This window comes from Penicillium subrubescens, assembly GCF_028828155.1.
Source record: "Penicillium subrubescens strain IBT 31985 chromosome Unknown utg000001l_segment0_segment0, whole genome shotgun sequence".
NCBI classification, from domain to species: domain Eukaryota; kingdom Fungi; phylum Ascomycota; class Eurotiomycetes; order Eurotiales; family Aspergillaceae; genus Penicillium; species Penicillium subrubescens.
Window position 1 is genome coordinate 331,369 of NW_026643151.1, and position 13,148 is coordinate 344,516.

At 50.6% G+C, this 13,148-nt stretch overlaps 5 protein-coding genes across 5 annotated transcripts; 2 read left to right on the forward strand and 3 right to left on the reverse strand.

The window, feature by feature from the left end:
• Positions 1 to 2,476: 2,476 nt before the first annotated feature.
• Positions 2,477 to 3,097, forward strand: N7473_000077 (carboxymuconolactone decarboxylase family protein; the record flags this gene model as incomplete). The annotated part of the gene is made up of 1 exon (XM_057146017.1): positions 2,477 to 3,097. The coding sequence occupies one exon, from the start codon at positions 2,477 to 2,479 to the stop codon at positions 3,095 to 3,097; it is 621 nt and encodes a 206-aa protein (XP_057013903.1).
• A 2,005-nt stretch (positions 3,098 to 5,102) lies between these two features.
• Positions 5,103 to 6,276, reverse strand: N7473_000078 (cysteine synthase A; the record flags this gene model as incomplete). Its single annotated transcript, XM_057146018.1, has 2 exons — positions 5,103 to 6,100; positions 6,162 to 6,276. The coding sequence occupies 2 exons, from the start codon at positions 6,274 to 6,276 to the stop codon at positions 5,103 to 5,105; spliced, it is 1,113 nt and encodes a 370-aa protein (XP_057013904.1).
• A 339-nt stretch (positions 6,277 to 6,615) lies between these two features.
• N7473_000079 (glutamine synthetase family protein) lies at positions 6,616 to 8,810 on the reverse strand. The gene is made up of 6 exons (XM_057146019.1): positions 8,191 to 8,810; positions 7,870 to 8,126; positions 7,730 to 7,782; positions 7,448 to 7,670; positions 6,982 to 7,397; positions 6,616 to 6,880 (listed from the first exon to the last, which is right to left on the reverse strand). The coding sequence occupies exons 1-6, from the start codon at positions 8,612 to 8,614 to the stop codon at positions 6,850 to 6,852; spliced, it is 1,404 nt and encodes a 467-aa protein (XP_057013905.1). The 5' UTR covers positions 8,615 to 8,810; the 3' UTR covers positions 6,616 to 6,849.
• A 395-nt stretch (positions 8,811 to 9,205) lies between these two features.
• On the forward strand, positions 9,206 to 10,241 carry N7473_000080 (putative short-chain dehydrogenase/reductase family protein; the record flags this gene model as incomplete). Its single annotated transcript, XM_057146020.1, has 5 exons — positions 9,206 to 9,264; positions 9,335 to 9,596; positions 9,649 to 9,875; positions 9,930 to 10,113; positions 10,185 to 10,241. 5 exons carry the CDS (start codon positions 9,206 to 9,208, stop codon positions 10,239 to 10,241), a joined length of 789 nt encoding a protein of 262 aa, XP_057013906.1.
• Positions 10,242 to 11,697: 1,456 nt separating this feature from the next.
• Positions 11,698 to 12,666, reverse strand: N7473_000081 (uncharacterized protein; the record flags this gene model as incomplete). Its single annotated transcript, XM_057146021.1, has 1 exon — positions 11,698 to 12,666. One exon carries the CDS (start codon positions 12,664 to 12,666, stop codon positions 11,698 to 11,700), a length of 969 nt encoding a protein of 322 aa, XP_057013907.1.
• Between the last annotated feature and the right edge of the window lie 482 nt (positions 12,667 to 13,148).

Here is a 13,148-nt window from a genome sequence, read left to right on the forward strand (position 1 = left end):
GCACAATGCACAAGGCAGAAAAATCCGGGGTAATTTAAACGGGACTCTTCTTATACTTTAATCTAACGTCAGCCGATGGGGTCGCTAAGTTTGACCTCCACAGTCAATCCTGCGTGTCGGAAATGGCCTCGAGCGCTCGCCCTTCTAGCGCCAACCGTATCAATACACCATTCAAGTAAGTGATCAAATCCTTGGCCCAGGTCTTTTTCAAAATAGTTCCAGTTAACGTGGCTCCCAGTTTACCTTTTAACACGGTTAACCAGATAACCCACCCCCATTACAAAAATTTCAAAATCGATAATCGCAACCAACACCAATTAATCTAACTAGATAGCACGATTTTTACATGAAGTAATCCTGTGGCCAGTTTGTCCACATCCACTGCAGGTAGGCGGAGCCCTTCTGGCCGGTTGAATCGGCTGATTAGGCAGATCGACCTGTTCATGCGATACTACCCTATCAGCTTCTGCCGGCTGGTAAAGCTGTTCAACTAGCTGTAGGCCCTCTTCGGTTGATAGATCCCCTTTGTGTGCAATCTGCCTAGTTTATCGAGTGCGCTTTCGACGTTTCTTTTCATTCGCTGCGCGTAGATCGGCGTTCTCTTCACTAATAGTGCAGTGTTATGCAATGCAATTTCATGGCCCTTGAGAATCTGATCAACCACCAATTTCAACGGGCTTGGAGGGCTTTTTGACCGCTGATCTATTAGATCTTTCATTATTTTAGCCTGCTTTTGTAGCTAGGCTACTGTTCTAGGCGTTTTCGGTGTGAATTGGCTAGATCTGCTGCTTAGTCGGCTTGATAGGGGTGAAGGCGTTCGAAGAGATATAGTAAGCTTAGAAAGCACCCTTTCGGCACTAACTAGTACAATACCAGCAGCTGCGAAGCTATTCTGAATAATATTCGGCTGGAAATCTTCTAGTCGTGCGCAAGGATAATCTGCTAGGAAATCAAGCTTGTCGATATAAGTATAGCCAGTTCGGGCTAAATCGCTCACGAAGCGACCGTACGCACGCTTAAGCACTGCAAGCATCCAACATCAAGCGGTTGTAGTAAGTGAGACGAATGTGAAGGCATACAGAGTGGTATAATATCATTTTCGGCACAGATTCGATCGAATTGAGGCGTAAGAAGGCTACCGTGCCCGTCAAGGATTAACAGCCGAAATCGCCCTCGTACACGCGAATTTGTGTATAGAATAAAGATATTTTGGAGCTAGCGAAGGCCGATTTCATCGGTAGTCCAGCCATTATTCGATACTTCGATTCGCTAATCCCTAGGGAGTTTTGATCCAAACTAACCAGCGATATAAACCGAGCCTTTGAATATAATGCAGGGCAGCAGTGAATAGCCGTCAGCGTATACAGTTTCGATCGCAGTGACCTATTCGCGATTTCCTGGCTGTAGAATTGATCGCCGACTGTAGTATTGCTCGTGTAACCACCTTTTGCGATGATATAAGACCCATTGCGAATCCGGTCTCATCAAAGTTGTAGATATCCTCCGATTAGATACCGTTCTCCTCAATCGCGCGTTGTACCATCAAAATCCACTCGTTTATAGCCTTTGGATCCTCGTTAAGAGCGCGCTGGTAGTTATATCGCTTAGAGAAGCGTGATCGAAGCTCATCGCGCCGTTGAACGAAGGAAGATGGCCAATTTTTGCCAACAGTAGCCGGTGGGCTCTCACCACGCGCAGCTAGTAGAATATTAGCCATATCGCGCACGGTAGAGGGCCTAGGGGCTGCACCACGCGTATCCATAGATATAATCCACTGAGCTGGCGAATCCTCTTCCAATTAGGTCAATTTATGACGATGCCATCGTGTATCGCCGTGTGAGGCTACTCCGGAAGAGCGCGTATGCAGGGTAGCGTAGGGTATATCATATAGCTCCGTCGCTGCGCGTAAAGATTTGATTCGACCCTCTTTAATATCTTAGAGGGCTAACTGAATCTTGCCCTCCTGATTGGCCGATTTTAGCCAGGATTCAGAGCGGGTTGGTGGCATGGTAGGTGGTTGAAGTTGGTGTGTTGGTAGGAAGACGCGAATTTGGAGGGGGATATCGGGTTAACCGGGGTATCAGGTAAGCTGGGAACTACGTTAACTAACTTAAATTGCCAGACATTAAGGGCTTTGCGCAGTGCGTATAGCAATTCAGACTGGTTGATATCCAATTGGTGCGCGGTATGATTTGCTAAGCAGTATTTCCGATTCCGACCACCCCGCACCGAGTCTCCAGTCACGTGGGTGCCTTCCTCCCGCGTAAACTCATTTCCGTGCGGAGTGACTCGGCAACCTGCAACGGCCACAACCGATCGGAGACACAATGGAACTGACAGTGGCACTGGCACTGGCAATGGCCATCGGAGTGGAACCGGACTTGATATACGGCTGATGTATCGAACGTTGCAGCGCAGACTACTTCCTACCTCTCTGCCCCAAACCTCTCTCGCCAGCACAATCATAACGCGCACCATGCGGCTCCCATACGCCCCCAACACCCCACCCACCGATGGTGACGATGCAGCCGACACTGCGGACATCTATGCCCGCATCGCGGCACGAAGAAAACCGCGACCCCTCATCCCGCTGGATCTCTCCCTGTTGCACAGCCCACCCGTCGCTGATGGCTGGAATAGCTTCCTCGGTGCCATTCGCACGCGCACCGTCGTGGACCTGGGCCTTCTCGAATTGGCCGTGTGCCGTGTCGCCGTGCTCAATGGCGCTGTCTACGAGTGGAATGCCCACGCTCCCCTCGCACTGAGGGGAGGCATTGCACCGGAGGAACTCCGGGCTTGCCGGTCATTGCCCTGCACCGCGGAAGGTGACCTCGCTCAGTTGGAGAGTAGCGTGCTGACCCCACGCCAGCGCGCTGTGCTGCGATACACCGACCAGATGACTCGGACCATCAAGGTAGAGGATGCTGTTTTTGCCCAGCTGCAGGCAGTCGGTTTCAATGACCGGGAGATCGTGGAGCTGACCACTGGCGTTGCGGGATACAATTGCGTGAGTCGCTTCCTGGTGGCCCTGGATGTTGGTGAGAACAACGACCGTGAGATGAAGAGCGTGGACGAATTGGTTGCTGCTCTGAAATGATACAGGCGTTATCCACGCTTGAGATCCTCCCATGAAAGGGGCTTCGACTCAATTGGAAAGGAGCCTGGGCTGAACCAGGGCTTCCAAAAAAGGTATTCGGGATGGATCAAGGTGGTGTTGCACGATCTCTCCACTGCCGTGTTGTATATAGTGGTGCATTCAGATTTTGGATGAATTTATCAGCCTGTGAACTCCTCTTCCTCGTTTCCAATACATCTTGCTGTTTGATTACCTGGTCTGATAGAACTCTGAGAGCACAACTTGGCAGGCGTAGTATAGATACTCACTTCTCTTTCTGTTTCACCCAGTGGAAAGAAAGCTGGACGAGGTTCAAAAATGGGAATTGATTGATTGCCTACTTGCTTAATTTGGTGTAGGCGATCGAGGGTGAGAGACAAGCACCCTCCTGTTCCTGAGTCCGTTTGTTTGCATCTCAGCGCTTTTCTTGAACCCAGCCAGAACTTATTTCCCTCACCTTTCCAACCATCTCTCTGTTCCTTTTCTCTCCTTCCCTGCCTTCTCTCTCACCTTCTACACTCTACCTCCTTCGACAAGATCCCCCTTGCTGTCCTCGAGACAGCCATCTCTCACGCGATGAGCTCGCTGGATTGCAGGCCTCGCCCCCAGTTTGGCCCGCTTCTCCCGTTTTCCCACCCGATGGTGACACCCATGACGGCTATCCGCAAAGTCTGTACACCTCATGGTTTAATATCCTCGTGTTGATGCGTTCTATAATCGATATAGTGACAATCAATAACACCAAATATTTCACCCATGAAGTGACCTACCAGGCTTTCCATGGTGACCTCCAGTCCGAAATGGCCATCAGCCACACGGTCTATATCGGAGAACTCTCAAAGCAGTCAGTATACCCTCTACAGGAGACTTCATATCAGAGCTGATTTAATGCTGTCAATCATAGAAACATCAACCCGCGACACCTCATTCAAGAAACCCCATTTCTGAATGAGACTCGGCTGTGCTGTTATATCTACATGAAGAAACTTATTGAGAGATGGAAGGATGGAACATATGGGAAACGGCATTGGACGGCTGAGAGACTTCGCAGCCACATTCTTAAGAATGATCCTAGCAAGCTGATTCATAATGAGCTTACATGTGACTGTTATCTCCCGCTCTGCCTTGACGTCCTGTGAGGCATACCAGAGCCTTGGATGAAACCTATGGCTCACTCTATGCCCATGGGGATCAGGGAGATGATGGATCATAGCTTTCGCATTCTCTAGCTAGCCTCTCATATGAATTTTTGGAGACAGCTCACACTACTGCTTTCGGCGACGTTTATTTCTTTCTGCTCTCGTTCGCATACTACAATAAATGCTACTTCGTTGCTGTAGAGCTGGTTACAAGTAACTTCGGAAGCTTCAGTATGGAGAATGTCAAGGGCCTTTCACTTACTGGATCAAGTTCCCACCTATGCGGCCCGGTTTCGTGCTTCTTCTTCCTCCTTTTTTGCCGTTGATGTGACTTTTCTCTCCCTTTTTCTGGCCGGGCATGCAGCTGGGCGTGGTCATAAATTAGCTTAGCGTTGTCTGGGATTGCGCGCCCTTTTTCTGACCACGCTCAACTTTGGAGCCCCAGCGTGGTCAGGTACTCTAAATTAGGTCATCTAAATCTTAGTGATAGATGGGTCTTTGCGGGTTGGAAAATCTCTGCTCGCAATAGGCGTGTAAGTAATGCCTACCCCTGTTTACTGTACATGCTCTACCACCGCATTCCGTCAATATCAATTAGTCGATTTTGAAAGATATGTAGAGAGACATGGAGAGAGACATGCATCAGAATACGTAGAAAAAAAATATGAAGATGGTCGTGATGTATGATGATCATTGGAGTTACATAGGATAATGGGTGGGTACATAAGGGGCATCAATAAAGATCGAAAGGGTTGAACATCAATGGTAGAATAAGGATAATTATGGATTGGATAAGTTCTCTGACAAGGAATATGTTCGAAATACACGACTTCTATTCAACACAATGCTCAAGGCAACACAATATACTTTTCCAGATGCTTGGGAATGGATGACCGCAGGTTCTTCGACTCAAGCCAAGTGTTGGAGAACAACCGGTCAGCGTAGCGGTAGGCGCCGTCGCAAAGGATAGTCACCACTGTGCTGCCCTTGCCGAGCTTCTCGGCCACTTCCTTGGCAGCCACCACGTTCAATGCAGAGCTGGCTCCGAGATACAGACCCTCTTCATCCAGGCAGCGGTAGACCATCTCAATGGTCTTCTCGTCGGGGATGTTCAGAGAGCCATCGAGGAGGTCAATATCAGGCTGCAGATTGTCCGTCACACGACCCTGTCCAATGCCCTCGGTGATGCTGCCACCAGAGCGGTCAATCAGCTTACCACCACTCTGGATGTAGCTGTGCAGGACACTGCCTGGCGGGTCGGCCAGGAAGCTCTTCACCCGACCGTCACTGGCGGTCTTGAGGTAGCGAGTGATTCCAGCAAGCGTTCCACCGGTACCAGTGGCACAGGTGAATGCATCGATCTTGCCGGCCGTCTGTGCCCAGATCTCTGGACCAGTTGTTTCGATGTGAGCTTGGCGATTGGCGCTGTTGTCGAATTGGTTGGTCCACACGGCATTGTCCAGCGACTCAGCATGACGACGTGCCTGATGGTTGTAGTTTTCGGGGTTGTCAAAGGCGACGGCGGGGACTGGGTAGACCTCCGCACCAAGCAGTCGAAGCAGGTCAATCTTGCCCTGCGATTGGGTGTTGGGCATGTAGATGACCAGCTTGTAGCCCTTGGAGCGACACACATGGGCCAGGCCAATTCCTGTGTTTCCTGCTGTTCCCTCCACCACGGTGCCACCGGGACGCAGCAATCCCTTCTTCTCAGCATCTTCAACCACGAACAGTGCAGCGCGGTCCTTCACACTTCCACCGGGGTTCTGGAATTCGGCTTTGCCCAGGACATTGCACCCGGTTTCTTCGGAGAGTCGCTTCAAGCGGATCAGAGGGGTGTTTCCAATTGCTGCACAGATAGAAGTTAGTCAAATTTGTGTCATCCGGAGCTCTTTCGGAGCTTGACATACCTTCCGTTAGTCCATTCACAACGCCCTGCGCCGTGGATACCCGGGCGGTGTAAGACTCCGCGGCCGCAGTCCGAAGGGCAGTGGTTCCAAAGCGTCGAATGCTTTGACGGAACATCTTGCACAGTGGTAGTCGAATCGTGCACCAACAAATGAACAAGCGCTGGTCAGGAACTCAATGATGGGCCGATGGCCGTTGCTCCGATGACCGGGCGGAGTGGATTATCACGTGACCTCTTCCATGTCGTGATGCGGGATGCTTATCTTATCGGACAGCTTGTTTGCCGTGTATGGCTCGTTTGTGATTGGTTGGTCATCGAAGGATAATAAATCCTCGCCTCGGTTCTCACTTCACATGGCAGTGAAGTTAGACAAAGCATCATCTGGCGCTCAGAGATGCCAAAAAATAATAATTCTGTTAGAAGCCTCAGTAGCAAGCCGAGAGGATCATGGAATTCTGGGATTTTGTAAAATTGGGTTCCATTGCGTGTATCTATCTCGAAGATATATTCCTGACCAGAGCGCCCTTGATCCAGCTATAAGAAAAAGAAAGAACACAATCAAATGAAGCTTCCAGCTGAAAGTCTTGTCCTGCCCATAAGCCGAATGGTGGCAACATAGGTAAAGCGAATAGAAAACAGAAAAGTAAAATGGACATGTATGGTATAAGCATCATCACAGTAGGCTCCTTTCAGACAGTCTCAATGTACCGCCGTACCTCCCTAGAAAAGCATAGCGTTAGCTCCAATCCAGTCAAAGGACGATAAAAAAAACTAGATAGAAAGATGGGACTGGTCGCCACCACCCCCAGGGATACACTTACCAGTCAGTCACAGCCTCCTCCCACAGTCGAATTTCGTGCTCCCTCGTGCCGCCAAAGTGGTCCACAAAGGTATCTCCAAATACCTCCCGGGCCACACTATCTGGCCGTGTGAAGGTAGCAACTGCTTCCTTCAGAGACTTGGCCAGGCGCACACCCTGGTCGCTGGCACCACCCGTATCCTCGCCCTTGGACAAAGGTGGCACGGGTATCTCGAGCTTCTTCTCAACGCCACGCCAGCCAAGAGCCATGATCGCAGCAAGAACGAAGTGTGGGTTGGCATCCGCACCTGGAGTGCGGACTTCGAAGCGAGTCGCCTTCGCACTGGCTGTCGGGGGCGTGATCAGCCGGATAGATGCCGCGCGGTGCTCCAGACCCCAGGATACAGTGACCGGGGCCCAGAAGTTTTCCACCAAGCGCTTGTAGGAGTTGATGGTGGGAGCAAAGAGTGGCATGATATCAGGCAAACCCACCAACAGACCAGCGAGGAAATGGCGACCCAAATCAGAGAGGTGTGCCACATCTGGGTAGGGGGAGAAGGGTCAGGAGTGTCGCGGATGAAAGCATTCTTGCCATCCGCGGTGACAAGGGAAATATGCATGTGGCCACTGTTTCCAGGGAGGCCCTGGCGCGGCTTGGCCATGAAGCAAGGCGTGATACCGTGCTTGATACCGTAGGCCTTGACGACATATCTATCGGAAACAAATATGGTCAGTTCGAGGGCTCAATGGTCGAAATCCAATCTACTCACTTGAACAAGCCTGCCTTATCAGCCATTTCCTTGGCCTCGCCAAATTGGAGTGCCTGTCACAAGGCCCAGTGTTAGTGTACGATAACACGCATTCCATTATGGACCATTGCCCCAATCTTTTTGAATTGTTAATTACTCACAGCTTCGAAAACGCCAGGTCCGCTCTCTGTGTGCCACCCCTCAATATCGCAACGGAACTGTTCGCAGGCATCGAAGATGCCGTAATAGTAATCTTGGTTGTGCAGCGGCCGAGTAATTGAGTATCCAAACATGCCCTCTGTGAGTGGTGGCAACGACTCGACTGGATTCGTCTGCAGGAAAGATGCTGTGGCAGATGCGGCACGTTCTGGGCTGGTATGGTCGCCCGGTGCCCGGAATTGGTAGAATTCATACTCCGCTGTGGCATATTAGCTAGGCCCCTTGAAACCTGTGGGAAGAGAGTGCATATCCAGTGAACATACCACCAGCCATGGCGCGATAGCCCGCCGCCTCAGCTTTCGCGGACACAGTCTTCAACAATCCACGCGGGCAGGCGCAAACTGGCTCTCGTGTGTCCGGGTCCAAAAAACTGACCAAGAAGAAAGGGACATTGTTCTCCCAAGGAATACGCCGGAAGCTGCTGAGATCTGGGACTGCGACAAGGTCGCGATAACCATTTTCCTTGTTGCTGATGGAGAGCTCCTTGTAATAGGTCATATCATGCTGGTCCCAACCAAAAATCACGGAGCAGAAGCCAAAGCCCTCGGAAACGATGGACAGAAACTTGCTCTTCTTCATGAGTTTGCCGCGCAGCTGGCCATCGACATCAATACCGGCCACCTTGACCATGCGATCATTCTGCAGGATCTCGGCCACATTTGCGGCGGTGACGTCGGGGACCGACATCGTGTGAAGCAGAGTGCAAACGAGGGCGTCGAGGTTCAAGGGAAGGGAATCTTGGGGAAGCTGATGATGTCCACAACAGAAACAGGGCAACAGACGTTATCTTGAGAACTGTGAAGAGGGGCTGCTGGTAAGATGCCCTGAGCACAAGCTTATCAGTGAAGGTCATTCTGCCCGTCCTGGCTGTGGGGCCCCCATGTTCAGCCACCAACGAAGGAGGGAGGAGCCGACGCCGAGCGATGACCGTCGGATAAGCGCCGTCGGACCCACAGCGCGGTCCGCGCGGTCACGAGAGCGCGGTCAGAGCTTATCTAATCGCTGCCCCGCGGTCCCGCTACTATACAGTTGGAGACCGCCTTAATGAGGAATTGTTGCCAACTCAACCTCGTTCGCCTTCTCTTTCCCCTCAATCACTCAATTACATCCGCGCGCTCTCTTCGAATCCTTTGGCTCGGTTAAGTCGCTTGCACAGTGAGTGTCCACTACAGCTCCTCGAATGATAAAGCTGTGCATCTTCCCCGCGGGGAGACCGAGGAACAGATTATTAACAGCTCAACCCTTGCAGAAGCTCCTACCCCACCAAAAAACCTCACAATGTCTGCTCCCAAGGGTCGTCTTCAAGGCAAGAATGCCATCATCACCGGTGCCGCTGGGTAAGTGCATTCGTCCTTCCCACCTGTTTTACAGAGCAAGCTTGCTAATCCCAATCCTCGACCTGTGCAGTGGCATTGGTCTCGAGACCACCATCCTCTTCGCTCGTGAGGGTGCCAACATTCTCCTCGCCGATATCTCCGAGCCAGCTTTGGCCAAGGCTCTTGCAAAGGTCAAGGAGGTTGTCCCCACCGCCGGTCGGTTGGAGACCATCCGCTGCGACGTGTCGAAGGAGGCCGATGTTCAGGCCATGGTCGAGTCTCAGGACAGCTGGGGTGGTGTGGATGTGATCTTCAACAATGCTGGTATCATGCACGCCGATGATGCGGACGCCGTTGATACCCCCCGAGAAGATCTGGGATCTGACCCAAAGCATCAACGTCAAGGGAGTGTGGTTCGGTTGCAAGCACGCTGTGCTGAGCATGCGTCGCAACAAGAAGAAGACCGGCAGCGTGATCAACACGGCTAGCTTTGTCGCCTTGATGGGTGCTGCCACCCCTCAGCTGGCTTATACTGCCAGCAAGGGTGCTGTTCTGGCCATGACTCGCGAGTTGGCCATCGTCCACGCCCGTGAGGGTTTCCGCTTCAATTCGCTCTGCCCCGGTCCCCTCAAGTAAGCCATTTCGATATCCATAGTCATGAGAACATCCATTGATAATGTTGGCAGCACTCCCCTCCTGCAGGACTGGCTTGGTGACGACCACGCCAAGCGCTTCCGCCGTGAGGTGCACTTCCCCAGTGGCCGCTTCGGCGAGGCCATTGAGCAAGCACACGCCGTTGTGTTCCTGGCCAGCGACGAAAGCAGCTTCGTCAATGGCACAGACTTTGTGGTGGATGGCGGTCTCAGCAAGGTACGTTCTAGATAAAGTTGATGGATCACCTAGATAATATGAGGCTAGTGATGCTAATGCGAACCCTCCAGGCATACGTCACTGCCGAAGGCCCTGCCCCAGCTGCGCCTCAGAACCTCGCCCACTAGGCGGCCACTTTTAATGACACGAATTTTCTTGCATTGGACTCGTTTGATTTTGCACAATATTTGGCACCTCATCAAGGGGTAGATTTTTTTGTTTTTCGGGCTTTGTTTTCAATAGAAACTTATATGTATTTGATTTGAGAATAAATAGGCTGAGGGTACTCGCACGCCAACTTGTGCTTTGGCACGACAGATTATTCCAATTTTAGATATAGTGGATAATAGGTACACCGGATCCTTAATATCTAGACTAGAGAATCGGTTTTACACCACAATGCTAGGTAACGGTAAATTCGACGCCGAGAACGGCTATTTTTGCGTAAGTACTTTAGTAGTTCATAACTATAACTTGTTTGGGTAACCCTCGTACTATGTAGCTTGTAACATTTTATACGCGATGGTTCGCTAAATAGGGTATGCGACAATTTTAACGCTATTTTAAGCCAATCCCTCTCATAAGATGACCATGGTTCAAATCAATAACGCGGTTCCATACTGACGTGTTTATATACGTCCCTACTCGCCCCCCTGTCTTTCCCGGAATATTTCTTTAACACAGATCGAGGAGACCTTCACCAATCGCTAGAATGCGCTCGTCTACTGGCGGCCATTGCCTAGAAGCTTTTCACCTGGGATTGCGTCCGTCACGAGACAAGTGAGTACTCTTCCTGCAGGTTCCTAGCCGAGTGCTTAAGCCGTTTCGCCCCCAAATCCTAACTGCATTGTTTGCTGTCGACTAATTGAACTATTAAACCGTGAGAGAGAAAGATAGAAGAGCTTCTACTCACCACTGAGCCTGGACAACAAGACTGGTGGGCTTCTAGCTGCTTAGAGGCACTAACAGGATGCAGCCAAAGTATACTTGCACTCCAGCTGTTAGGAGGTCGCACAGAATATTATGATTGCGTGCCACTTGATCACAATCCTGAGAGTGACGCGAACTCTGACCACGAATGCCGAGGCGTTCAGTTTTCTACGGCCTTCAAGAAGCTTACTCGTTAGCTGGATCAGAACCCAATAACGATTAATATTGATGATATTCGAAAGACCGACAGGTGCCTGGATTACCTGGGCCTCAGTCACACAAAGTGATCGAGGGACACACCCTTAAGCGCATCATGTTATCTGAGAATCATCGCTCCAGACCCGTCTCGCACACATTTCCCATGCAAATAGCAAGTACCAGCTGCCAGATATGATGTCAGAAATTTTGGAGTGGAATGAATATCAATAGCTCTGGGGTTGATTTAGATTTACCTCGAGTTTGGATGCTATCTTGATCCATCAACGTGACGCCAGATCAAAGACCAGATTTAGAGTAATGTACCTGTGCATAGCGATTACAACATTTCGACCATCTATTAGATATCATTATGAGCACTATATAATTTCACTGTTTTATGGGCGGCTGACACCGTGACAGAGAACAGTCTCTCTCTTCGCTCGTTCACATTCTAAATCATAGATCAAAGTCACCGTCATCAGGCAACGGCATGGCACTACTACACCCGTCTGGGAATTCCATCATATATCGTTCGATTCCAGCAGGAAAATCACTGGCCAAAGACCACCCATTAACCTCCTTTAATTCTCTCATGTCATGCACCAGCCCAACCTCCAAGTCCCCCGTTGGTGCCGCAAGTCCCCGCACCAGACTCCAAGTCCAGGTATCTTCCCTCCGCTGATGCGAAATATGAGAGGGCAAGTGGCTCGCATGCCACATATCAACAACAACATCGGCACCCCGCATAGCTCTCTTAAGTGGTGCCGCGATCCTCCCTCCATAAATTGCAGGGTCAGGATCCGTCTTGAGCGACACCATATTATTTTCAAAACTCTCGTACTGGGACCATAACACCCTGAAATAGAAATAGGGTGGCGCAACCTCGGCCTTTTTGACGACAAGGTCGTAGAGCATATTCATTCGTAATCCGGCGAATGCTTGGAGCGGGATTTCCCATCGGTGCAGGTCTACCATATCGTCGGGTGCGATGCTGCGCTCTACCCACCCCAGCACCATAATTGGCGGTTGCTGAACCAGCATTCTACGCCAACTCGCCTCTGGCCGTTTATATGCGTCGCTGTTGTTGAGGAAATCTTGCATGTCTTCTGCGCCGAAGGAAGTCTTGCAAGACTTGGGTGTATCGGCGGGGAACCAGTAGGGGAATTTTGATGCTAGGAATGTGTTTTGTTGGCGGGATGTGCTTGTAGATGCTGGTTGGAAGAAAAGCACCTGTTGAATCCTGGGGGATTCTTGGATGCAGTTAGCCCATTGTCGGCAGACTCGTTGGGCTAGGAGGAGCGTTTGGAAATCTAGTAGCGCGAGAATGGCTTCTAGGAGCTCAGTCGGCAATGATTGAATGCCCATCGTTGTTTGTTCGGCAAACTTGGGTGAACCAAGATGCTTGAAGAGCTGAAGAAAGCCCATTGTGGATGATGATAACGTGGCATAGGTAGTTTGCAGCTTATTCTATGAACAAAAATCCCCCTTGTGATCCTCGTGAGTGGTTAGCGACGGTGACAGATAGGGGTAAGAGCCGCCCCCACTTTTTCGAGCTATTTAACTTCCTCTTTGAGCTGCGGCTGAGGCGCATTTATGACATGGACTTCAACCGGCCTTATGTAAGACGTACAATTCATCATGATCATAAATATTTCATAACTACAGTAGCAGGAAAGGCCAGAGAAGTTACTATAGCAACGTGAGAGTACGGTCATATCATAGCCTTTGTTCCTAGGAACACTAGAAGTACGGTTAGCGCCGGAGGATCTTATGCAACGGAGAGGGAAAATGAGATCCCAAGCATCAGGGTGAGCGATCAGGTTGCTTAGGAGCTGCTTAGGGCGGCGAGGTGACTAATTATTATCCTGTGTTCCAGGGAGCCGATCATTTCCCGAGGCGGCAGCTTT

Bases quoted from the DNA above. Each gene is read 5' to 3' on its own strand.
- N7473_000079 (XM_057146019.1), bottom strand. From the start codon at position 8,614: ATGTCGGTCCCCGACGTCACCGCCGCAAATGTGGCCGAGATCCTGCAG. The intron at 8,127-8,190 runs GTATGTTCACTG...AATATGCCACAG, and splicing joins CTATCGCGCCATGGCTGGTG to CGGAGTATGAATTCTACCAA. The intron at 7,671-7,729 runs GTGAGTAGATTG...TGTTTCCGATAG, and splicing joins GATAAGGCAGGCTTGTTCAA to ATATGTCGTCAAGGCCTACG.